General features: G+C 44.8%; 1 protein-coding gene across 1 annotated transcript in view; it reads right to left on the bottom strand.

The window, feature by feature from the left end:
• CLASP1 (cytoplasmic linker associated protein 1) overlaps positions 1-27519 on the bottom strand; it is a 254968-nt gene that overhangs the window by 40958 nt on the left and 186491 nt on the right. Inside the window, exons 27-32 of the mRNA XM_054723340.1 lie at positions 26579-26742; positions 23504-23582; positions 22347-22490; positions 11963-12106; positions 10802-10908; positions 1406-1556 (exon numbers count right to left, since the gene is read on the bottom strand). Coding sequence (XP_054579315.1) covers positions 1406-1556; positions 10802-10908; positions 11963-12106; positions 22347-22490; positions 23504-23582; positions 26579-26742 — 789 coding nt within the window. The remainder of the gene's footprint in view (positions 1-1405; positions 1557-10801; positions 10909-11962; positions 12107-22346; positions 22491-23503; positions 23583-26578; positions 26743-27519) is intronic.

The raw sequence follows: 27519 nt of genomic DNA, 5'->3' as shown, positions 1-27519 counted from the left end.
GATTGGAATTTCTTTTGAGAGCCAAATTTTTAAACTTAAACTTCTTCTAACGCCACTTCTTCAAAATAGACTCGCCCAGGCCATGGTATTTTGTGGAAGAGCCACGCTCAAGGGGCCAAAGAGCCGCATGTGGCTCGTGAGCCGCAGTTTGCCGACCACGGTTCTAGGTTAACACGGAATTTGAATGTATACAGTAAATTAAAAACCCAATGGGGCCCTTCCCTCCGGGTCTGACTGATGGGCTCCAGAGCACATGCAGCTTGAACCCTTGGCCAGAACTTCCTCCCGAGAGTTCCCCGTAACTCCATTCACCACACGCTCCGGGCCTCCCCATCCTCTCCAGCTTTTCTTCCAGCTTCTTCCTTAGTGTTGGCGCTCCTTCAGATTCTGCCTTTACCCTTTACCCGGTTGATTTCATTTGCTTTTCTTTGGTTCCCAGGGAGCAACTAGTCAACCAATGCCCCTCAAGTCTGTCTCCAGCCTAACTCGCTGGCCTAAACTTCCGACGGCCATACCCAGAGGCCTCATGGATACGTCTGCTTGGATACCGCGCCGGTCTTGGAAGTCACATGTATTCAAAGGGTTATCATACACATTTTCCCTCCTGCTACGGAATTTTCTCATGGAATTGCACCAGCACCTACTCATGAGTCCTAGTCAGACCTGTAACTCTTCTATTTTTGCTTTTTCCCTACTGAACCCAGATGCCTTGGAATAATTCTCCATCTGAGTGACAGCAATCTTCCTAAAACTTCATGTGACCATGCCACGTCCCGGGTTAAAATCCTTCACGGACTCTCCAGTGTCCCCAGCAAAGTCAATACACGGCGGGAAACCCCCCTGGGGTGAGCCTGCCTGAGCCACCTCTGCAGCCGCTTCTCCAGACCTCCCCCAAACACAGATGCTCCCTCCCTCCTCTCAGAGGGAACCATTCCCATCTCTCCACCTTCGCACCCCTCCTCTGACTACAACCTCCTACTTGGCTTTCATGCTTCATCGCTTGCAGATCCTCCCTGGCGCCAACACTGGTCCTGGTGGGTCATCGTGCTGAGCCCGACCAGCCACCGCATGCACCACAATCTCCGGCTTACATGCCTGCCTCCGCATGAGACCAGAGCGCACACTCCGCCATGCTAGTATCTGGTGCAGGCTCACAATTTATCACATCATAGGAACAAAAATATGACTAGCACACCCAAAAGCAAACTGAGAAAAAAGGCATTTGAAATTGTTCACAAAGACATCAAGGGTAACTCAAAATTGCCTTGGGCCTCTAGAAATAATCCTTTCTATTACACGCTAAAAATAACGAGGAAGCTCAGTAATGACAGTGGTCAGTGTTCAGAAGAATCATTAATCATCACTTAATCGATATACAGTTCTCTGTTAGTCCGGGGATACTTACAATATCACAGTCCTTCTTGCCATCTCGTTTAATTGGCTCATTCAGATCCTCTTGGCTTCGAAAACTAAACTTTTCAATGGCTTCTGTAACTCCACGCAAAGAACTATAGATTTCTTCCGAGTTCAGGTTCTCTGTATCATAGTCCAGCATGCTAAAGATCAAAATATTTTCTTTCTTAAATTGAGGTACATGCATTGAATTGAGTTGTGTGCATACATTTCTTCTAACAATTTACGGAGTGAGGTAAGTTTTGTTTCTTTCGGTGATTCGGGTGGAATGAAAAGAAGACACCTTGTATTACAGCACCAGTCAGACAGGTACACACCTTCCCTGTCAAGCCTGGTCCTAACACACTGCATCGCACGCAATTAGAACCAGCGGGAAACCACGAGGATGCAAGAACTCAAAGAGTGACGACTGGTGACGGAATGCACGAGGTAATGAAATGGAAAAATAACCTGCATATCTTGAGCATGGAAGAAAGTAGACTCATTGTTACTGGTCTCAAATGTACAAACTTAAAATAAGAGGAATGGGTACTTCAAAGTAAAGCTAGATTACAAACAGATTCCAGAGGAGCAAAGCAAATGACTTCACAAAGCTGGTTATGCGCACCAGTATCAGAAACTTGTACATAAAATCCTGTGTTACCGCCCAGCTCGTGTGGCTCAGTGGCTGAGCACTGACCTATGAACCAGGAGATCAGGGTTCAATTCCCAGTCAGGGCACATGCCTGGGTTGTGGGCTCAATCCCCAGTAGGGAGCATACAGGAGGCCGCCGATCAATAATTCTTTCTCATCACTGATGTTTCTCTTTCTCTCTCTCTCTCTCTCTCTCTCTCTCTCTCTCTCTCTCTCTCTCTCTCTTTCTCCCTCTCTCTTCCTCTCTGAAATCAATACAAATGTATTTCAAAACTAAACAAAACTAAAACACCAACCCTATAACTTGAAGTCAGCTCCACCTTACCACTGGGCTCCTGAGAGTCTACCTCGGCCATCCAACCCAGGAACTTTTGGGAATATCAAATCCTTGTAGATGCTTATTTCGGAGTTTTATAGTAAGAACCGTTCTTATAAAGATGAGTCAGTTTCTAGATGCATGTTTAAAACCATCTTTAAAAAAACAAAAATATCCTTCCCTTAAAGAAAAGTGATTGTCAACTGATGTCCTTTTTAAAAAAATTTTAGCATAACTAAAATGAAATGAAGCAAAAATCCTAACCAGCCTTTGGTGTAATACAGTGTATCAACAAGTGGCCTTAGATGTCTGAAAAGTACACTGAAATTGAAAATTCCAAGAACAAAAACCATCAACTGCCCCTCACTAAGAATATATTAAAAAAGCACGGAAAAATGCAAGAATATAAAGAAAGCAAAATGGGAAGGAACACTCAACAAAGACAAGTCCAAACTATAACTTAGTTTAGATGTCACTTGTTTCAAAAAATACCCAGGACAAAATCAGTTACATGGTCTGTGTGGCTGCAAAAAGTCCTGAGCTACGCAGAAGACTGCTGGGACACTAAAGAGTCCTTGGCTGTATACGTATATAAGGAAGCGTTCACCATTACTAAGGACGGCAATCTTATCTACGGCCATACCACCCTGAACACGCCCGATCTCATCTGATCTCATAAGCTAAGCAGGGTCGGGCCTGGTTAGTACTTGGATGGGAGACTAAGGACGGCAATCTTTCTGTTCTTCTAAGACAGTGGTCGGCAAACTGCGGCTCACGAGCCACATGCGGCTCTTTGGCCCCTTGAGTTTTTAGCAAAGGCCAGCTTAGGAGTACCCTAATTAAGTTAGTAACAATGTACCTACCTATATAGTTTAAGTTTAAAAAATTTGGCTCTCAAAAGAAATTTTAATCGTCGTACTGTTGATATTTGGATCTGTTGACTAATGAGTTTGCCGACCACTGCTCTGAAATAATGAATTAAGCACCCACGGGCAGGAGCCCTTCCAAAGGATAGCATACTCGACCCTGCACATTCTCACAAGAGGTAAGTTCCTATCACTTAAAAACAAATATATTTCCTAAGATTCCCCCCCCCCCCCCTTTTTTTTTAAAGGCTTGGGCAGGCGAGCAAGACGGGATTTGGACAGTTCTCACTTGGAGGAGTCAGGCTGGCTTGAGGGTGCAACGATGCAAATATTTTCTAGGCTAGTCAGGTTCTGCTGGAGCGTAAGGCCGAATTCACTCTTAGAGATGGAAGCTAGCTACCTAAAACTGCAGAACCGGCCCAGACAGAACGCACTCTTCTTTTCTGATGAAAGAAAATACACACCCTAACTGTACGTGGCCAGTTCACAAACATGCACATCAACTCAAAGACTGGCTCTGGCGTCAAACAGAAAGGAATGAGCCTGAACATACAGCTAAAATTCCATGTATACACTGACAGGAGGTGGGATAAAAACGAACAGAATTCAAGATTTCCAGTCCTTCTAAATTTCCAACGTTATCTCTCCATAACCTCCACAAACACCACAATCCCAGCTTACGTATGAGCAAAAGAATTTATACATCTGGCCAGTACACTGTTTTTAATATATAAAGACTGAATAAAAAAAATACATATATAAGATGTAAAAAGATGTCTTAAAATACTTTGAATCAAAACAATCAAAACTAATAACATGGCCCATGCACACACACATACACCAAAAAGAAAAGAAAGAAAGAATGATGGGATGGACAGGAGGAAGTCGGATGATGTTCAGCTTTTAAAGGGATGTCACAATATTATTTTCCATATGTCGCTTCAGATGATGTTAACTTTCACATAATTCATCTCATTTTTCTTCATCTGAACCTCCTTAAAATATTTCATTTCAGTTCACATAACTTTAGCATTATAGTAGCCTCTTTAAAAAAGGAAGCAAAGGATTCTGCCAGCTAATGCCCCTCCTCTGACTGTCAATTACTAACGCAGGGCAGACCCACTGCAGGAGCCCAGGTGCATGACGAGGCCGGCGCTCCTTTCAGACTCGCTAGCTTGAGGTCTCGAAGCGGCTCCTTGGTACGAAGTGAAAACTGTGAGCTCCAGGTGAGAGAGATCATTGTTTCCCTCGAACAGGAAACAGGGCTACTTTCTTGGCTATTTTATGCTTTGGCTTGATTTGTCTTTTTCAGATCAACCCCTCTGAGCCCTCATGTCACACAGAAAAAGGAAACTCCGTGAATGCCGTCAGCAGGAACTGGAGACACTGTGGCCCCAACAAGCCACACGCTGAGGGAGCAGCAAGACGCATGCAGCAGCCTCGCTCGGGGTAGCCCGCCTGTCCCTTGCCCCGCACTCAGCTCGAGACAGCTCGGGAATGACCCTTAGGGAAAGGCCAGGCCCTGGTCCCTGTAAACCTGTGACTAGAGCCCAGAAAGTTTGACTCAGGAGCCTTTAGATGAGCAAGAGTGGCTCCGCTGGCCAGCAGGCACCGACCTAGGGTCAGCCACGCCCCCAACACTGAGCCCAACAGAGCTCTGGGCCGCAGGCTGTGAAGGGTGTGGATCCTGGGCGGGGAGGCGCACGAGGTCAGGTTGCCAAGGAAAGAGAAACCGGAGACGAGAAATTTGTCTCCTTAGATGTTCTTTGTTATTTTGTAGGGAAAAGATACTAGGGTTTAGAAAAAGGATAATTGTTCCTTGTTATGAAATAAATAGGGTTTTGGTATAGAGCAGAGACAAACTTAGATTTCCTCTTAGTTTTATGTGAGCAATAGGTTTTCTAAATGTAAAAGCTCGTCACCTCTCTCCCAATGGTTGCATAAGATACAGGCATTTGTTAAACATCAGCTGCATTACTGTGCCACGTGCAAAAGAGGATTCTGGGAACAGGGCATCCTCGGAGGGCATGGCAGCTGGCTGGGGAGACTGGCTGGGTGAAGCGTGGTGCCCATTAGGGCACAGTTTACCGGGAGACATTAAACTGGTCTTATAACTTGAGGCCTGATTAATCTTAAAAAAGAAAACAAAAAGGAAGTGTAGCGACATGCGTTACTAACGCTGAGGACAGCAGGGACACCTTCCTCGGTGGACCCTGGCCTAACCGTGCCTACCTACAGTAATTGCAGGGTTCGCTCCACGTCAGAAGTGACTTTAGACTGCGTGTTTCAAAAGAAAGACGCTGTTAAAACACTCAGCTGTTTGCCACGCACAGCCTCGCTGTCATCTTCTCTGCAGCGCTCAGAAGTGAGCTTCACGCTCGCCGCCCTGGCGGAGGGCACAAGCCCATCAGACAAAGCACCGCCACCGGGCGGCGCTGCCCTGCCGACCGCAGCCTTAGGGGACGGGTTCTTTGGTCTCAGAACCTTACACAAAGCACGGAAGAGACCGGCCGCTTTCTGCAGGAACACCTGGCCCCTGCTCTGTGCCACGGACTTACCATCTGAAGCCGGGCCCGCCTCTCCCCCAGACTCAGCTGCGCTGTCCCACTGCAGCAGGGGCTGGTGAGGGTACCAACAGCCCTCCTGCTAGAGGCCGGGCTCCTTCCCTGAGATGTAGCTAAACGCCCTTCCCTTCTCGGGGCTTCCTTTCTGGGTCTGTGTCCTGAGACTGTCACCAGGTGAGCGGACATTACGCAGGCTGTCAGTCCACCTCTCGCCAGCAGGCCTGAGAGCGGAGGTGGCGTTTGGGACGAGCAGGTCCAACTTGCTCTTGGTGGGAACGCCCTGTACCCGAGAAGAAAGCTAAGGAAACTGCTGTGCCTGCCTGACTTCACGCATCGCCTGGGCACCTTCTGGGGCTGAGCACCGCACCGGGCGAGGCTCGCCACAGGAGATGCTGACGACAGGGTCCTCTGTCCTTGTGACATGGGAGGAACCGCTCTCACGAGGTCCGACAAGGATCACGCACCTGCTCACGCTTCTCACCAAGGCTCTCCTCCTGCTAGTCTAAGCCAAAGCAGGGCCACCTGGAGGCAGCTGAGAGGCTTTCACAGACTGAGACGACCTTGGGGAGGCAATAATATTGTGACACCTCAGACGAGTTTACAGGTAGCGTGTTACCTGGGAGAGCAAGAGCGCCTGAGAGCCTTGTGGGAGGGAGCGTTGGGAATGGAGTTGGGCTGAGAAAAGGGAGGGGGGTGCTTCGATAGCCCATCGGCACTCCAACCCCATAACCGACTGCAGTGATCAGAAGAGGAAAATCAGAAAGAGAAACAAAAAAGGCAAAGGGGAAGGGAGGAGGAAGAAGCTACATTCTAAGTATCTTAGAGTCTGCTCTTTCCTTGACAAAGTTCCATCAAAATTCATTGGAGCAAAGTTAATACTTCACCACACAGAGACAAAGAACACTTTTTTGGTTACAATTTGGTCCTTGATAAGGCTGCAATCCCTTCCCCCTCAGTCATGCATTTACATTTTTAAATCACAGGAGATTCCTAGTGAAGAGTGTGTACACGCCTACATGGGAAGGACATTATAGGCACTTAAAAAAATACATGGATATTCCGTTTCAGATCATGTACTCAATTGTTTTAGAAAGAACCAAAGAAGGAACTACAGGCCTTAATTCTAATGGGACCACAGGAACTATAGCAGGAAGACTCAGAGAACGTGTCCTTCTGGCCAGAGGCCGGGGTCCGATCAGACGGGAATTCTGGGGCTGCCACAGACCACTTCCTCCTGAACAGTAACGTCACCACTGGGAGGCTGGGGCGCCAACTCTCAGCTAGCCAGCTCAGAGGGGCATCTAGATCCAAGCCCTCCGCTCCTGTCACCTATGCGAAGACTAAAATCACCTGCGAACACAAGTACTCCTCTTCCCTCGCACGGGGCACTACGTGATCTGGGCTTGCCAGGCGCCCTGCCGGGACTTCCTACAACTGTTGCAATTCAAGGGAACCAGGGACCTGGGAAAGACTGGGGCAGCCCGGCTGGACAGGAGACAGGAGGCAGGAGGCCGGAGGCTGGGCGCGGGGACAGCGCTCCTGCACACACCGCCCGCCGCGGCTCCTCGCAGTGCTACGAGCAGGAGCACAAAGCTCATCTCCACCTGAGGACAGTCACGCCCCATTTCCTAGGACAAGTGAAGTGCGGAGATGAGAGTCCCTGTGCCATTAAAGGGCCTAAGAACTGTCTCTATTCACACACTGGGTCGGCGGAGGGCAACCCTCTCAGGCCGGAGCTCTGCTCGCTCCTCCGGACGGCTGGGCTCCCCATGCACCCACTGTGATTCTACGGACAGTCCTGACCCTCTGGCGGTGAATGCAAACCCTCCGGAGCGACCTGGGACTGCCAGGGGCGGCAGAGGTCACCGAGGCAGTGCCGCTCGGCTCTACGGCATGTCTGCCAAGCACCGGAGTGAGGACTGCCACAGACTTTTTATCTTCAAGGCCATGGATTTCTAAAGTCCTTGCAACTCTGTTTCCATTCAACATAAACCACACTGGGTACAGGGTGTTCAATGATGAAAACTGCAGGTCAGAACTCTCCTCTCCACATACCCAGTAGTATTTGTTTACTAGATGAGAATAAGCAGTGATTCCTCCCTCACACAGAAACAAGTGACGGAATGTTCCACAAAAGTTTAGCCTGTTAGCTATGGTTTATCTAATACTATTGGCTTAATAAAAGTGACTTCTTCACTAGTGATTAAAAAACAACAACTACCAAATTAGATCTCCTCCTACCCCCATCTTTTTAGAATACTTCCTTATTATCACCATGATTCAAGGATAGAATTTTTGGAGAAAAAATAATAGTTCATTTTGATAGTCAATATTAGATTAAAAACAACCAGCGCTGACTTCTCCCCTTCAGCGTGGAAAGCCACTGTCACGGGTGGCGCGCAGGCCGAGAGGACGGGCGCTTCCAGAGCCCGTGCAGACTGTCTCCGCGGGAGTGGGCGACCGGTCCCTTCTCCCAGTGAGTGCAAGAGTTCCCTTCTCTTAGAATTTTCCTGGTAGAAAGCACATCGCCTATTTGAATATTTCCAGTGATGTGATGCTGTGAGGCCGTTTTTCCTACTGGGGGCAGTTTTAGTTGAGAAAATCATTTCTCCAAATGACACAAACTTGGCTAAGCCCATCTGGCTAGTTAAGCACTGACTAGGGCACATGCTTTTAAAAAAGGAAGGCCCAGCCGGCATGGCTCAGTGGTCGAGTGTCGCCCTGTGAACCAGGAGGGCCCGATCAGGGCACATGCCTGGGTTTCAGGCTCGATCACCAGTGGGGGGCACGCAGGAGGCAGGTGATCAAGGATTCTCTCTCATCACTGGTGTTTCTATTTCTCTCTCCCCCTCTCCCTTCCTCTCTGATATCAATAAAAATATATTTAAGAAAGAAAAAAAGAAAGAAACTACATAACTAAGTAATTCCCTAAAGAAGAATTTTTTAACCAAAAAACTATTTAGGCCACACTTGGACGTTTTAATATAGAAAATAGATCTCTTCATTTCTTCTACTGGCCTGTAACCCTAGCAGTAAACATTAAAGTTAAGCCAATTAAGAATGAATGATGATCTGGAAAAAATAAATTAAGATTTTTAATAATTTAGGCATCAATGAGATTAATACTTAGACAATTCTTAGCTCTAATAAATTATGCTAGCAGCTCCCAACAATCTTTCACTTAGACTATTAGCACAATTAATAAAATACTTAATTTGAGTTTTACCTTTTGCTTATTACCCAGAGAGTGTACCACCCTAAAGAGTGTATTATGAAAGAACAGATTTCCCATTGATGTTGCAAAGTATCATTTCCAGAAGCAACACTTTATAGGCAGAGAACTCTGTGACTTAGCTGCTAGCACTGACCCCGGGCCACTCAAGACAATCATACACTGTGACACATACAGAGATGTTAGCATTAAAAACAAGTGGCCGGCCGAGCCTCAGCCACACCTGTGGAAAGTCAGTCACATTCTCATGAGTTTCTGGTCTCAAATGTCTAATTAGAGTGGCTTGCTGCGAATCATGACAACAGCCCCGACTTGGGAGTCATAACATCAGACTTTACTTATGGTGCTGGGAGGGGGCCTTGGGATGAATAACCCTAAGGCAATATGAACAGGAGGGTACTATGACTATAAGCGTACAGAACACTTGGTTTCACCAAGAGAAAAATACAAATTTGTTATGTCCCAAAATATTTATACAATAACCTGAGGAACTAAAGAGAAATTCACGGGTAAGAACAGAGGAGTACGGGAGACTCTTGATCATTTAAAAATAAAAATTTAAAGGTACTTTGTGTTTTGATTATCTTTCTACTAGAGAGGTACTCCTTAAAGGGAAAATGGCACACTTGCACTATTATAATTTTAAGATCTTGATGTCAGCAACACTTAAGACACAGCCCCTTAATTCTTGCTGTCAGTGATCCCGAAGACTTGGACTTCTTGTAGACAGCACAGCATGAACGGCGCTGGCAGGCCCAGGCTCTCACCTACAAAGTCTGGCCTGGAGAGTCACTACTCTGAGTGGAGGCCCTGGGGGCCTCCAGCACATGCAGGTCCCCAGGGCCACCTGCAGACTGAGGCCCTGGGGGCCTCCAGCACGTGCCAGGTCCCCAGGGCCACCTGCAGACTGAGGCCCTGGGGGCCTCCAGCACGTGCCAGGTCCCCAGGGCCACCTGCAGACTGAGGTCCTGGGGGCCTCCAGCACGTGCCAGGTCCCCAGGGCCACCTGCAGACTGAGGCCCTAGGGGCCTCCAGCACGTGCCAGGTCCCCAGGGCCACCTGCAGACTGAGGCCCTGGGGGCCTCCAGCACGTGCAGGTCCCCAGGGCCACCTGCAGACTGAGGCCCTGGGGGCCTCCAGCACGTGCAGGTCCCCAGGGCCACCTGCAGACTGCTGCGACCCCGGCCGGGAGGAGCAGCGTTAACCACAGGCCCTGAGGCAGAGCATCTTCTCTTCCCAGCCACGGCCTCGGACTCCACAAGGCCAACGTTCAGTGAGTCTGAAATGCTGCTCCAAGTTCAGTTCTGGGGTTCTTACTCCCTCCCCCAGAGCAGCATTCTGCTGCAGACATGAGCCCAGACCGATAGCAGCTGTGCTTGGAACGGGCACTGGGCTGCAAAACTACCCCGACCACGTGTGGGCGGGCTCGGAAGGGCTGTGTAAATGACCAAACACCCGCTTCAAGTGCTCCCACCACTCAGAGGGCTGGCGATGAGTTTCTAACAGTTTCTACGTGTAGCCGTGCTAAACGTAACTTCTTAGCTTCAAACCCTTTAAGGTACTGGACAGTGCTCAGAGTTAGAAGAATCTCAGAGAACATTCAGTACAAACCACGCGTTTCACGGTAGATGTTGCCCAAGATTATTCAGTTAAGATCTGGCTGAGGACTGGAATCCATGATCTCCTGATACCCATACACTTTTTGGCATTAATCTTGGTAAAAAATATAAAAACAGGCTACACTTCAGTGTCTTCACTTCTGTCGAATCTCATTACCTTGGAGACAGGCCCCCATGGGAACAGTTGGTGGGTGAGGTCAGGGGGCTGGTCCGGCTGCTGTTGTGTCGGGAAGGAGTCCGGCCAATTGTGTTGCTCGGAGAGCCCTGGGGTGAAGGCAGAATAAGCATCATTACTCCAGGGCTAAATACAGGATATGGTCCACTTTTCCGTTGGCCTTTTCACCCTTTTTCTGAATCCTTGGGGCCAATTTTAAGTGCATATTAAACAAAAAATGGATGACTTTCATATAGGCATTCCTGAAACTGAATAACTGATGCCAGCTGTGCTAGAGTAACAGACACAACTGAGCATTTACATCTCTACAGTATAAAAAAGCAGGTAACTGATTGAATAACCTAACTTAAGGAAATGGCCATATTGTCCCGGCCAGTGTGGCTTAGTTGGTTGAACATCATCCTGTGCACTGAAAGGGGGCCGGTGTGATTCCCGGTCAGGGCACATGTCTGGGTTTCAGGCTCAATCCCCAGTAGGAGATGTGCAGGAGGCAGCCGATCAATGTTTCGCTCTCACATCAATGTCTCTCTTTCTCTGTCTATCAATCCCTCCCTCCCTCCATTCCCCTCTCTAAAAATCAATTAAAAAATCTTTCAAAAAAAGAGAGAAAAAGAAAATGGCTACATTTACTTTTTAAAAAAAATCCTCACCCAAGGATATTTTTTACATTGACTTTATTTTTTAGAGAGAAAGGAGGGGAGAGAAGAGGAGGGGTGGGGGGAAAGAGAAAGAGAGAAAGAGAGAAGAGAAGAGAAGAGAAGAGAAGAGAAGAGAAGAGAAGAGAAGAGAAGAGGAAACATTGATGTAAGCAAGACAATCAATTGGTTGCCTCCTGCATGCGCCCCAATTGGGCCAGGGATTGAGCCTGTGACCCAGAATCGAAGCCCCAACCCCTTGGTCCGCAGGCTGACACTCTAGCCATTTAGCAAACAGACCAGGGTGAAAATGGCCATATTTAAATACCAGGTTCATTCTCATTCATTCATTGGGAATATGGCAGGATTAAAACTGGTCTTCCACTCTTGAGACACCCAGTCTATTAAAAGAGAGGAAGCAAGCTGGCTGTTAGAGCAAGCTGTAGACGAGGGACACACAGAGGCCATGGCCAGTACACAAAGGCACCAACGTGGCCGAAGCACTCACCACACTGGTGTTGCTGGAATTCTTGAGGTGGTTATGCAGGAGTTTGGTGGCACCATCCTGGAATGTTTTGGGCAAGGCACCAAGTAACATAGTAAATTCAGGAGTGTTCAACTCAAACAGAGATATTAGCACAATCTGTGCAGCCTAGGAAAAGAAGACATGACTAATTTATGGAGTGTCCAACAGCATATCTAGTCAATATATTCATGAAAATTGTTTTTAAAAGAAAACATTTTTATATGAATAAAATAAATAATAAAAGGACATCTTTGCTATAAAAAACAAAAATAAAATGTACCTGGAAAAAATTATATCATCAACTATAAAGAGTCTCACTTCAACCTGGAAAATAAGTCCTGGGTGCATTTAACGCCCTGGCCTTGGCCTTGTGTAGCACATTCATCATAAACTCCGAAAGCTTTCCTGCGCTGTCGAGCACTAGGGCTGAAGCTGGTAAATACATACAACACGCTTCTACACAAGCTCCCGGGTTACCTTGAGAGTCCGCTTTCCTCAACCCCACGCCCAGTGGCTGAGAATACTAGAAAAAGACAGCTTACATGCATCTGAAAACTCCTACCTTCACACCTCTGAATTGAGGGAAGAGACAGTCTTTGAGAAGCAAAGCAGAATTGCATGATACAAATTAAAAATGTATTATTTTGCCTTTCAGGAAATGTTCTACCTTTGCTTATTAATGGGACAACATATTGCAGGACTGCTTGTAACCACCACAGCGGCAGGTGGGGAAAAGCATTAGCCGAAGCAGCAGTAGCCAAACGAGGCTCGCACTTCTCCAGCAAGCTCTGCTGCCGGTGCGGCCGGCTCGGAGCTTAAACACAACGCCTAAGGAATGGGGTACAAAGGTTTGATTTAGAAACACTACGCCAAAGAACACTTTACTAAGTACTAACTGGCATTTCTTACCAATTTCTAAGAGTCAAAAGAAAGGAAAGCACATTATGAAAATCTTTTGACTAAAAGCGTAAATTTATTTTTCCAAAGACTGTAATTTTTAGCATTGCAGTAATTATTGTAAATATTTTCCCCATAATATATAATATTACCCCAAAAAATCTGCTGAGAAATTCTTTGGAAATAAGCATCACAAAATATTTCAATGCTTTTATAATGTGAAAATTAATTTTTGGTAAAGACAAAATTGCTGTTTATGCCTGAAGAAGAAAAAAAAAATCCAAAGACCCAAATGTATTAAACCAAACATAAAAATTAATTATGAATGTTAAAACATCAGTAGGATGCTCTTTACAGAATAATCAAAAATTATTTCTCAATATGTCAAACATATCTATAATGATTCACTATACATAGCATCCGGCAAAAGTATCTTACTTTTCTCTCTTGACCTCCAAACACAGGCGTTAGTAACCTTTCCATTCCTATTAAATCACAACAGGCCAGGTGCTTTCATGACAGGATCAAAATGTTATTATAATTGTACTAAAATATACAATTCTCTATTTCATTATTGTATCATTCTTAATAAATCATTACCTGGAGGAATCCATTCCACCACCCATTTCATATACTAGTAACATGATTTCAATGTTTGTATAAGAGCAAATTCCAAAAAAACATGCAAAGGAACTTGTGCATTTAAAACACATTGTATTAGATGTTAGAAAAAGTGCATGCAGAAAAAACTGCACTTCAAAGGGAAAGGAAGAAGCAGACTTAATTTAGCAGGGGAGGAAACCAATGCTGACCAAAATTTAATTAAGAAAGTTTAGGCAATTACTTTTTGAAAATGACATTTGAAAATTATAAAATGGAAATAGTATATGCTTCCCAGAGTGACATGATATCCAATGCCACAAACTTACTTGAGGTTTTACATGAAGTAAATTACAAAATGAGTGGGATCTTTGAGGACCATGAAGGCTGCAAGATGATGGAAATTGTGCTGATTCATGGCTATTTAACATTAGTAACTTTCCATCATGTGGGGGAAAAAAGTGCAGCAGATTTAACTTTGACCCACTAATGAACTTTCTCTCAATAATACAAAAGTTGAATTTCTTTAAGAAATCAAATAGAAAGACAGGGAATTTTGAAAACATAACTCGATGGACAGATGGTATATGTGTGTGATTTACACATATAAATAAATACAATTTATTTTTACATTTTCCAAAATATAAAATGCATTTGATTTTATACAGTTCTCAAAGGTTATGCCTTGGGTTAAAGCTATTTTCAAAATAAAATATTTTTCTAATAAGATTCAAGCTCCAGAAATGGATAAAAAGTGAAATTTAAATATATTATTTAAAAAATATTTTAAATCAAAGTTTCAAAAGGAATCAAAGCATATGGTCCTAAGATATTTTATCTACAACCCTCTGTGTCAGTGAGAAGCTAGAATACTAGAATCCAAGAAGAAAACTGAGCTGTATTTGTCATTACCATCAATATCCTCCCTCTAAATAAATAATTCCAAATATGGGGATGAGTTGGAGAGATGCACTGGAAAAAGCCTGGGCACAGCCCACGTTCAGTAACGAATCAAGGGGAGCAGGTTCTTGTCCCACCTTTGAACTCGTGCCTTCCGCAAAAGGCACTAAGTAGCCACACAAAACCTCCAGAGAGCCGTTGACTTTTCCTAATGAATGACGCTAGGACAATTTATTTTAAAGATTAAATAATAACTGTAAAAAGAAATGATTCCCATTCATGCCCCTACACAGAATTTTTGGGGGGGTGAGGGTGAAGGATTCTTCCAGTGTCACTGCTGCTGTGTGAGAGCCCCCAAGGTTATCGGCTGTGCACCTCACAGCAGAAAATAACCCTTCTGGACAGGGAGTCACGGCGCTCTGGCAAACGCTTCAGAGGAAAAGTAAAATTGGGGAGGAAGGGGAGTTTGCTGATGAAGCAACTATTACTATTCCCTTCCGACTGTCATTAAAATTACTTTAGAAAACCACGAAGAGAAGGTATTTGAAAACCTTCAGGTATTTCTTACTTAGAAGCTGTCCTTTACTGGCCCATGAAAATGGGTAGAGGTCTGCACTGGATGTGGCGATTTCTTTGGAAAGGGAGTTAATCATAAAAACATACCAAAACACAAACATTTACGCAGCTTCACACACACTCACATAGAATTACATTAATTTTAGGTTTCTTCAAAATCTTCTCAGTGTCTCCACAAAGGTAATCAGTATTAATATTCTGAAGTGCAAACAGCAAATTATCTTTTCAAATAAGCACAGTTTTAAATCTACCTGTTTACAAGCTTCTTCCAAGTTTCCTTCTCCACGCCCAGAGCAGGCTGAAGCTGACCTAGTGGGGAAATCCTCACCTACGCGACTACGCTGCAGCGGGGACTACAACATGAAAGGCGGGAGGATTCGTCAGAGAAGCAGAAGTGCTTAAATAAGGCATGGTTACCGGAGCTGGAAAAGCATGCGGCTCCTTTTAGAAGATGACCTACACATATGATCCTACGCTGAGATTAAGAAGAAGAGTAACAGTAGCAACTCCCAGTTTTAACCTCGATCATTTGCTAGGCCCTTGACAATCAAGATCCTTCCTGGAAGGAGCAGTCGTCTTGCGGAAGCAGAAGGTCAGAGGTCAAAGTGGGGCCGGAAAGGGGCAGTCACAGCTCAGCCGAGATAGGGGTCAATGGTAAGATCCTTAGCTTTCAGTAGGCCAAACTGCCTATCTATAATTAGAAATTTAACGTTTTTTCAATTTTTGAAATTTTAACTTCTGAAGGCTATTTGTATGCTTTTCCTGCTCCAGGAACAGCCTCTTTTCTTTGCCATCTTCATTTCCCACATTTCTCACAACACCTGGGGGCTAATCTGTTATTTCCTCTGACAATTAGATGCTAGATGTTAGAGAATCACATATGATAAGCAAAGGGATTCTGAATCCTAAAATATAAACATATTGTTCAAAATTCTACTGTCATTACCACACTCCCTTTAACTGATGAGAAAAGAAATCTTCCTAATGTCAGAAAAAAAATTGGTTTTCAATTTGTTCCACTATCGGCAACAACAAAACCAAAACAATCCTCAAGCAGTAGCAAGAGCTACAACAGCAAACGAAGCACCTTCAGCTGTTTCTATCCTCCCAATAATGTCTGAAGCAAGTGTTATTATTCTCATTTTACAAGGAAGTCAAAGGGACTCAGCGGTTAAATTACTTGCTCATGTCACTAAAGAGTGGCAGAGGCAGCCCTGGCCTGGCGGCTCCATGGGTGCTGTGTCAGCCTGCGCACTGAAGGGTTACAGGTTGGATCCCCGGTCAAGGGCATGTACCCGGGTTGCAGGTTGGATCCCCTGCCCCAGGAAGGGCGCATGCAGGAGGCAACCAATCGACATCTCTCTCCTACATGGATGTTTCTCTCCCCGCTTTCCACACTCTAAAAACCAACAGAAAAAAATCCTCAGGTGAGGATTACAGAAAGGAGTGGCCCAGGCAGAAGTCAAAGGGAGGTCAAACTCTAGAATCCACTTTCTGCTGTTGATGCATTCTACTATCCTAACACAGATGCAGTGCATGAAGGAAGGTCTAGTACGCTTCCGCATAGCCTGGTCAACATAGCCAGGACTCCCACACTACAACAAGGAAACAGCCGCTGGGAAGTCAGCCCAGCTGAGGTCTGGGGGGGCTTCTCCAGCGAGTCCTAGTCAGTCTGCCTGACAAGCACACGGGCTTTGGATGTGCCTCTTCCCTCCTTTTCAAAACATCTTAAATATTTAAACACCCCTCTCTTCCAATACGAAACACTCCAAACACTAAATAAAAAGGGAAACAAAATAGTAAAAATCATACAGTAAAAAAATCAGAGTTTTCCCAAATATGACCTTACAGATGTGGAGAATGAATTATACTGTCTACAAACGTCCCATGTATTATTTGTATAAAATTAATACTTTCCAAGCGTGGGGCCAATATGAAAGTTTACTGCATAGATTTCAGACTGAAGGAGTTTTCTAGTATTTAGAATATAACCTCACTCTACTTTTAAAAAACTAAAGGACAATAGAATTTGGTTCATGATCACAAAGTGCTTTTACTATTATTATTATTATTATTTTTTTAATCTTCACCCAAGGATATTTTTTCCTTGACTTTAGAGAGAGTGGAAGAGAGAGGGAAAGAGAGAAACATCCATGTGAGAGAAACACATTGATTGGTTGCCTCCTGCACATGCCTTGACCAGGGCCTGGGCTGGGAAGGAGCCTGCAACCGAAGTACATGCCCTTGACCTGAATCGAACCCAGGACCCTTTGGTCCACAAGCCAATGCTCTATCCACTGAGCCAAACCGGCTAGGGCGTAAAGTGCTTTTTTTTTTTTTTTAATATATATTTTATTGATTTTTCACAGAGAGGAAGAGAGAGGGATAGAGAGTTAGAAACATCGATGATAGAGAAACATCGATCAGCTGCCTCCTGCACACTCCCTACTGGGGATGTGCCCGCAACCAAGGTACATGCCCTTGACCGGAATCGAACCTGGGACCTTTCAGTCCGCAGGCCGACGCTCTATCCACTGAACCAAACCGGTTTTGGCTGTAAAGTGCTTTTAAGTCACCAAGATTTCCCTAGCACTTGATATACCTTTTAATAACTCTGTAAATGAAAGAGGAAAAACATACATCTATTTAAAAGAAACAGGTAAGAGTGTCTTTAGTGTATTAAATCATCCAGATAAAAATAACCTGTTTTAGCCCAGGCCAGTTTTCTCAGTGGTTAGAGTGTCAGGTGCACTGAAGGGTCTCGGGTTCGATTCTGGGTCAAGGGCAATGTACCTTGGTTGCAGGTCTGATCCCCGGCCCCGGTTGGGGTATGTGCAGGAGGCAGCCAATCAATATGTCTCTATCACATCAATGTTCTTCTTTCTTCCTCTCTTGTTCCCTCTCCCCTTCCCTCCCTTCCTCTCTCTCTAAAAAGTCAATGGAAAAATAAAAATATCCTTGGGTGAGGATTAACAACAACAATAAAATAACCTGTTTTATATTTTATAGCTTTAAAATGATAATAACAATTTTAGATCTTAGAGCAGAGTAATAAATAATCATAATTTCTAAATATTTTTTATTTAGCTACTACATTCATGTAGACAGTCTTTCAAATACATCTCCAATACTTTGGGTAAAGCTGCTGCATCACCTACAACAGTATCTATCTATAATAATCTATAATAATAAAAGCATAATATGCTAATTAGATCAGATCTCCTTCTGGACGAAGCCAAGGCTGCGAGGGAAGCCTGGGTCCTGGGTGCCAGAGGGAAGCCGGTACCGGCAGCCGGGGGAAGGAAGGCCTACTCTTGCACAAATTTTGTGCATCGGGCCTCTAGCATTCATATAATGTAGAATGATGGCACATGAAAACAGAGCATTCATATAAAGCGACTTTGGGAAGACTTACTCTGCAGTGCCCTGATGTGTGGGCAAGTCGTTATGGGACAGAGGACACCTATTTGAATTGGGTCGCAGCGCTTACTCATGGGTGCTGCGCATGCACAACGGAAAGCCTTTGCAGATGGCTCCCAGAAAGCGAAGGTGCATCTGCTAAGTTGAACCTTATCACGACTGGCAGTTAGTTTAAAAAGCTCCCTATTTAACCAGGTAACTATGAAAGATTCCTGCCAACCCACTTGGTAGGCAAAACACTGAAGGCCCACGGTTCCTGTCTCCTGCTGCACAAGCCTGCAGAGTCCCCTCCTGCGGAGAAGGGCGCTCATGACTAAGACGGAGCGTCGCCCGAGCTGTTAGAGGGCAGAAGGGACTCTGCAGATGCAACTGAAACCAGCTGTGGGCACACTGAGGATCACTGGGGGGTGCTGAGCTGCTTCCCTCTGGCTGCTTTAAAGATTCTCTTTGTCTTCACCTTTCAATGGTTTTATTATGATGTATCTAGATTTTCTTTTTAAATCCCACTTGGAGTTTCCTGAGCTGCTTAGCTGTATACTAGATTGTTTTCATCAAATTTGGGATATTATTTCTTCAAATACTCTCCTGCTGGCTTTAAAGCATCCTATTGCCATGTTGTGGAGACAGTCAGGTGACAGGAGATGGCAAATAGCCTCTACAAGCTGACAACGCCTCCTGTTGACAGTCAGCAAGAAAGCAGGCCCGTCAGCCCTACACCTGGAAGGAACTGGATCTGGCCAAGAACCAGGGAGCTGGAAGAGGACTGTGGCCTAGAAGAGAGGGAAGACCCAGACCACACCTTGACTGCAGCCTGATAAGGACTCAAGCAGAGGACCCAGAGGACACACGCCCTGAGCCGCAAAGCTACGAGATAATAAACGTGTGTAGTTTTGAGCTGTTAAGTTGGTGGTAGTTATGTAAGAGAAAACCAATAAAGAAGTCAAAGAGGGGAACTTCCAAGACGATGATTTTGAAAATAATAGCTGCAAAATGTTACCTGAAGCTAGATGATTTCTCTAGGGGTGTTTAGCATTCATTAATTCATTAAGTGCCTACTTTGTTCCTATAGGTGTTGTGCTAGGTGCTGAGCACAAAAGGTGAGCAAGAGCAGGTGGGTGGGGAAGGCACTGGGAACAGCAGGGCCTGGCCTCGTCTTGAAGATACAGATTGCTGACAGAGTCGAGATTGGGTACCAGGTCAAGACTACATCTGCAATCTGTATGTCTTGAGGTTCGGACCCAGGGTAAAAATCTAAAATAATGGGTCTCAACTCTATGTTAAAAATCAGCCAAGAATGGAGGGAATCCCAATTAGACACAAAACAATGTTCCTGCTCTACACCATACCAATTAAGTCAATTACCCAGGTAGAATTCAGGTATCCAGGTTGATTTTAACTATAACCAGGATTAAAACCTTAATGTAAAGCTTTTCAAACGCCTCTCAACATCAAAATTACTGTCCCAGAACCTGGTTTTGAACCCGGTCTGAAGGTGAGGTATTGTGTCCTCACGATGGGGAGGGGAGTGAGGGCAGGCACCAGCAGCAGATGCCAGCGAGACAAGGCTTTGTGAAAAGCACTGCATGACCCAAAATAACTGAAATTAAGTGTTGAAGATCGAACAGTAAATGAACTCTGTGATTACTGGCCATAAATTTAATATCCTGACCATATATGACTTAAGCTACTATTAAAATAAGTTGAATGTTTTGTAGCGCCAGGCCAGATAAACCAAGGAAAAACTTCCTGTAATGTCCTGATTAGAAAAGTTAGGATGCTAAATCCTAGTTCACATTTTTAATGTGCATGTCCAGAGAAAACGCAGATTATGTTCAGAGTTAGCTGCTTCCATACAGGCCCTTATTATAAGCACACACTCACATAGATGCACATACACTTATGTGCTATTACTGAAGATAGAAGCTGTACTTAAGGCTTTTGTATTTACTGGCTGATCTGTGATTTTGAAAACTACAACAGAAATAATCGGTTTTTGAACCCTATCCTGCTTTGCTCAGTGGATAGAGCCGTCAGCCTGCGGACTGAAGGGTCCTGGGTTCAATTCCGGTCAAGGGCAATTGCCTGGGTTGTGGGCTCAATCCCCAGTAGGGGGCTTGCAGGAGGCAGCCAATCAATGATTCTCTCTGATCACTGGTGTTTCTCTCTCTCTCTCCTTTCTCCCTTTTTCTCTGAAATAAATAAAAATATATTTAAAAAAAAAAGGAATATTGGTTTTTGACTTACAAATCCACCAAATCATTTAACCACCTCCCACGGTACCTCTCTAATCCAAAGCTGGCTTAATGCTTAAAATAAAGGTTGCCAGTGAAATGCTCTTTTGATACATGTTGAGAAATTTTACAAAAGGATCCTCAATCAAAAATATTATTAGAAAAACAATTTTAAATAAGCTAAGTGCTCGTTTACATTTGAAAATATATTAAGTATTCCTTGGAATCATTCTTTCCTTTATCCCTGCCTGGACCCAAGTGGTCCACATTATCAACTCTCCCCAAGGCCGAAGGATGGCTGGTAGGGGTGACTGTGGAAGGAGTATGATAGAGAAGAAAAAAATGCGATCTTCATAATTATACACAAACTAGAGGCCCGGAGCACGAAATTCATGCACTGGGGGAGGAGGGGGTCCCCTCAGCCCAGACTGCACCCTCTCCAATCTGGGACCCCTCGGGGCAAGTCCGACTGCCGGTTTAGGTGATTGGGCCTAAACCGGCAGTCGGACATCCCTCTCACAATCCGGGACTGCTGGCTCCTAGCCATTCGCCTGCCTGGCTGCCTGATTGCCCCTAACCACTCTGCCTGATAGCCCCCTAACCGCTCCCCTGCTGGCCTGACTGACACCTAACTGCTCCCCTAGCGGCCCAATCACCCCCAACTGCCCTCCCCTGCAGGCCTGGTCACCCCCAACAGCCCTCCCCTGTAGGCCTGATCCCCCCCAACTGCCCTCCCCTGCCTGCCATCTTGTGACAACGTGGGGGCGGCCATCTTCTGACACGAGGGTGTGAGGGTCAATTTGCATATTGCCTCTTTATTATATAGCATAACCAAAATCAAGTACTTTTAGTCTGAAAGCAGAAATCTGGCTTTTAAAAGTACTTTTATATATATAAAGGCTAGTTAGTTTATATATAAAGTAAAATAATAATAGCCACTTGTGAAATTTAAGCATAGAAGACCATGACACTGACAGGAAGAGAATAATAGAAACAACAAACACAATAAAGCCTGATATTTATCTGTGCGTATGATGGTTCAGGAATTGGTAAAATATTCTACATAAATTAATTAATCTTCATAATAGTCCTGAGGCAGAATACTGCCTAGTATAGAAATAATAGTATCCTATGCTTTCTACTTACTAGTCATTTCAGAAGAAAGTAGCACATGTTTCTCTTTGGGGGCTTAAAATACAACAACAAAACACCACCTTGGTATCAGGGTGTCTCAAATATATGAACTCTACCTCCCTCCCTCACTCCCCAAATCAAAGAGTGTGTGTTCCAAATGTGGTACAGAACAGGAAGGTTTGTGCTCTTTTTAAATTCAAGGATTCATTAAATCTTAGCAAACTTCAACCACATTTTCCTATTAGGCCCCATATGGCCAGGTAGCCTTAGACCTAAGTCTATCTTCAAAGTACATGACATAAAACTAACTTAAGGGAAACCAATTTCTTGTAAGAGACACTAACCTGCTTTCACATTAAGAAGATAAATAGATGCCTAAGAAAACCATGAACCCCTCATACAAGATTTCAGATTTTTAACATTCACAAACTGGAACGAGGGAGAGCTGGAGAGAGAAGAGAAGGGGCAAGAGACAAGTCTAGGCTTTCCCAGAGGAGTGCCAGAGTCTGCCTGTCTCGGGGGGGTGGCTGCCAGTCTCAGGATAAGGCTCCTTCTCTGACAGTAGGACAGCCCGTCAGTAAGGCTGCGCTGCAGCGCCATGGACCTACCTTTCTCACGTCGGAACTCTTTGGTTCTGTTGTCCAGGTTATAATTCTAGAAACAGCAAGCCTGGTCTCACTAGAGTTTATAAAGTCAGTTGGATCCATCTGCCTGGCGAGAGACTCAATGTACTTCAGGATTGCAACTTTGACCTGAAAGATCCCATCATTACGAACATTAAGTATACTTTATAAGTCTGAGTAGAATTCTTAACTGATCATCAGAGAAAAGTAAACCCTACTGAGGCGGCAGCACCCTTCTGCTGGGTTTGTGGTTCCACATGGAGCCAGCACCCATCAGGACAGGAAGCGTGGGGTGACTGAGAGGTGAGTGTGGCACAGGAGTGCGTGCAGCCCAATGCTCCCCAGTTCTAGAGCGGTGGGCCGGCAGGGAAGGCATGTCCCACTCCTTGCCTCGCTCCTTGCCTCACTGCAGGACACGCAGAGGGCGGAGCCCTTGTGGGGAGGACGAGGGATTTCGAGCTCTGCCAGGGGCCGGGATGGCAAGTACAAGGCTGTAGCTAGTTTTGCTTTTTAGACAGTCTAGGCCATGTGTTGCAAGGGAGCATGTTCAGTAACCAGGCTGATACTCCGCCCTAACCGCTCCACTGATGTCCCAACTGGTTCTGACCTCCGGAGAAAAGGGTTGCTATTGATGGGGCCTATCCTAAACCCCAATGATCAAAGAACAGGTGATGTACATGACTTAACTCAAATGAACACATATCTTGCCTCCAATTTAGTCTTGTTATTACAGGTATGATTTTACAACAACATGTAACAAGTTAATCATATGTCAGAATGCTAATATTTATTTTTAAAAGTTCCAATAAGAAACATGTATCTCAACAAATCAGAATTTTCTAGTTTAAATATTGTGACAGAGTAATAATACCCAAATGTTGGCAAGGATGTGGAACTAGAACTCTTATAAAATTGCTGGTAGGAATATAATACAACCATCTTAACAGTTTAAAATAAAGTTAGACATATGCCTACCCAATAAATCAGCAATTTCTCTACTGGGTACTTAACCAAAAGAAATGAAAGCAAGTACACAAAGAGGCGGACAGGAACGCTCCCAGCAGGTGTATGAGTAACCAGCAAACACAAGGAAACTGATTCGACGTCTAGCGACTGAATTGTAAGGACAAATCATTACCAACCTTGAGGTTAGGAGTCTGAGTTTGATCCACAATAAATCTCATCAAAATGTTAAATTGTTGATCAAATGGAAAGGAGTCCCTGGGTAAAAAAAAAAAAGTGCTGGTTCTTTAAGAAAAATTTGTAACAAAAAACAATGTAAAACCATATAAAAACAAAAAATAAACTATTGTAGATTAACATCTGTAAATGCAAGCCTGTTCACATTTTTAAACAGTACTTTTCATTTTATATTAAATACTAAAGTAATACGCATTACAGAAAACATTTTTAAAAAGGAAATCTTGTTAACATCTCAAAACACATACTAAACTTACTTTGAGTATGCTAGTTTAAAAACTGATACTAAGGAATCCTAATACTTAAAAAGCCAGGGGCCGTCACAACCGGATGGACGACAGAACAGCAGGCTGTTCTGTGGGGCGACCAGGCCAGCTGGGGGGGGGTGGGAAGTTGGGGGCGACCAGGCTGGCAGGGGGGCAGTTGGAGGCAACCAGGCTGGCAGGGGGGGCAGTTGGGGGCGACCAGGCCAGCGGGGGTGGGGGGGGGCAGTGAGGGGTGACTAGGCCAGCAGGGGAGGCAGTAAGGGGCGACCAGGCTGGCGGTGGGGGAGGGGGCAGTTAGGGGCAACCAGGCTGGCAGAGGGGGGCAGTTGGGGGTGACCAGGCCAGCGGGGGGGGTAGGGGGGCAGTAAGGGGAGACCAGGCCGGCAGGGGGGGGCAGTTGGAGGTGACCAGGCTGACGAGGGAGGGGGGCAGGGGGAGGGGGAGGGGCTCAGTAAGGGTCGACCAGGCTGGCAGAGGGGGGAAGTTGGGGGCAACCAGGCCAGCGTGGGGGGGGGGGGGCAGTTAGCGGCAATCAGGTCGGCAGACAGAGGCGGTTAGGGGTGATCAGGCTGCAGGGGGGGGGGGCAGTTAGGGGCCAGTGGTTCCAGACTGTGAGAGGGATGTCTAACTGCAGCTGGACATCCCCCGAGGGGTCCCGGATTGGAGAGGGTGCAGGCTGGGCTGAGGGGACACCCCCCCCCCCGCCCCCCCCGTGCACGAATTTCATGCACTGGGCCTCTAAGTAAACTTATAAGGAAGAGATTCGTACTTGCCTTCTAGGGGTCTGCTCATCTTCTCTTCAGCTATCTTTCTAAATATTGCTTATCGGAAAATACTGCCAATTTCCAAGTCTTAGTTTTACACCTGATTAGGCAAGTTACAGCTGACCTCACTTAAGCTAACTGCACTGTCCTCCTCTGGTGAGTGCTTATAATCTCTATTTGGCAAAATCATGAGAACAGCGCCTGTGGGGCACCCAGCAAAACACCCCCACATGCAACTACAGAACATTACAGAAACCGGGGTCCCTGCAGGCCCCTCCTGTTCCATTTCTTACCCGGTACCAATCCCTTTCCTTTAGTCATCTCACACCTTTGGTCCAACTGAGGACACTAAGGGCTCTTGCCCAGTCAAAGTCAGTGCTCTCTCCCTCTTCAAATGCTGCCTTACTAATCTCAGTGTAAAACTGCATAATGGAGCCCACGTGGACTAACAGGAAAGACCCTGCATGCAAACACCTATTACAATTGAGGCTGAGCAATTGCACTGCTGTCTTGGGACTCTCTTAGACACTTTTTCCAATCTACAGAAGTATAGTAAAAAAAAAAAAAAAAGGGGGGGGGGAGGGCGATTCAGGTTCAAAACCATGAAAATCACAGGATAGATGTGACATTTAAATGAAATAATATAAGAAAAAGGTACAGTGCATGGCACATACTAAGTACTAGTATTGGTAGCATTATAATTATTAATAAGAAGTAAACTTGACCCAACAGCACATCCTTTTCTCCCATAGCACATGGCTATAAATTAAAGAAACAAGGTCAACAAACCACACACAAAACGTCTCTCCTTTCTTCTGTGGCCTAAACTGACGTGTTTAACCAGGAAATGTGCCCGGTTGTTGGCACAGTCACAGGACAGGAAGCTGAGGCAGACGTGCAATCAGGTCTACTGCCCGAGGAAGAGCTCTCAGCAAACGCTGAGGCCCTGGACACACACTGACCCCAGATACCCTTAAGCAGCTACATCTCGGCTGCTGAGACAAGGAATGATAAACATGCTTTAGAGACCGAGACCCAATATAAGGAGAACAGGATCCTTAAAGGAAAGAGACATCCAGAAAAGTTAACAGAAGGGAATAATTGTTTTCCTTAATCACCAAAGGATGGGAATGTAATCGTAATATTCCAGCCATCCCCCAAAAATCTGAAACCAATCTTGTCATTCATAAATTCCCTTAAATTTAGCAAGTGACCTGTAGGCCAAGTCTGGCTCACAATGCTTTATTTGGCTTTCACAAGACCTCGTATGTGCCACGCACTTTAGGTTTTTCTTGTAGCATTTCATTTCAATTTCACATCTGTCCTGTGATTTTTGTAGTTCTGAACCTGCATCCCTTTTCTTTTTCTAAAAAAAAAAATTCTTGACTGTGTTGCATTAATCCACATTTCTGACCTTCCTTGAAAAGTCTGGAACCACTGGGCCCAGGTTCCAACACGGCCACCACGGACCACACTTCTCCACATTATCCACAATCCTCCCCTCTTACCTACTTCACTCATTTACTATCACCTGGATCAGCCTCGCCCTTGTAGTCAATGCTTTATAAGCCCATTGCTAAGCTGATGTATAGGGATGTGCCCTAATTCTGGCTTATATGTGGAATCTTAAAAAGGAACAAGCCGAACCCACAGATACAGAGAGTAGAATGGTGGTTGTCAGTGGTTAGGAGGAGGAGGAAATGAGATGTTGGTCAAAGGGTACAAATTTCCAGTTATAACATGAGCAAGTTCTGGGATCTAACGTACAGTGTGGTAATTACAGTTAACAATACTGTATTATACACTTGAAAGGTCCTAAAGACAACAGAGCTGAGATGTTCTCACCAACACCACAACAAAAAGATGGTAATTATGTGGTAATATATACATGAAACAAAATCATCACACTGTACACTAAACTTACACAATGTTCTATGCAACTACATCTCAAAAGCAGGGGAAAATGGTCTACTTCCTAAACACTTACCTTGTGACATCTAGAGCTTTCTGAACTTTCGCTTGTACAGATCCAAGTAAATCTGCCCCCATTTTCTTAAGTAATTGTGTGAGAAGAACAAAAAGCCAGTCTTGCAAATCATCCTTATGAATTATTATAAAATCAACAAGAGTCTCCAAAAACATACTGAAAACCTAGACACAAATAAAAACAGAACATTTCACATATTTAATTCAGAATTCCCTCCAAAGTCCCCAAACAATTAAAAATGCCCATACTGGCTTGGCCCAGTCTCTTACAAGCTAGGTTAACACTGTTAACAACTGATCATACCATAGAAGACAAATGTATTAAAGAAAATTAGGGAAAAAGAACTGGAACTTACTCTCTGATGTGAATTCCACCGCAAACCAGGCCATGCAACAAAACAAATGCCATGTTAGTCCAGAGTGAATTAATACAATTTCCATGCAGTTTACTCAAAGACCTGAAATGGCTACAAGTTGATAACACACTCTCTCCTCCCTCAATATGCCTTTAAAATTCAGTACAGAGAGAAATAACTTTGCTGAAAAGTATTAGTTTGTTTGTTGATTTATTTATCTTTAAGTATTAGGTTAATCTAGAGTCATCTTTCTTTCTTTCTTTTTGGTTAATCCTCACCCAAGGATATGTTTTTCATTGATTCCTAGAGAGAGTGTAAGGGAGGGGCAGAGACAGAGAGAGAAAAACACTGATTTGAGACACATCAATTGGTTGCTTCTCGAACATGCCCCATCTGGGGCCAGAGATCAAGCCTGCAATTGAGGTATGTGCCCTTGAACAGAATTGAACTCGTGTCCCTTCAGTCTGCTGGCTGATGCTTTAGCCACAGAGCCATTCTGGCCAGGGTGGTGTTTTTCTTTCTTAAAAAAACATTTAAACCATCATAATTCTATACTATTATTTTTCATTATCTATCATTAAAAAAA

The sequence above is a fragment of the Eptesicus fuscus genome, chromosome 11 (assembly GCF_027574615.1).
Source record: "Eptesicus fuscus isolate TK198812 chromosome 11, DD_ASM_mEF_20220401, whole genome shotgun sequence".
In the NCBI taxonomy this organism is placed as follows: Eukaryota; Metazoa; Chordata; class Mammalia; order Chiroptera; family Vespertilionidae; genus Eptesicus; species Eptesicus fuscus.
Note: the sequence above shows the minus strand (reverse complement) of the source record. Positions and strands in the feature narration are given on the sequence as shown.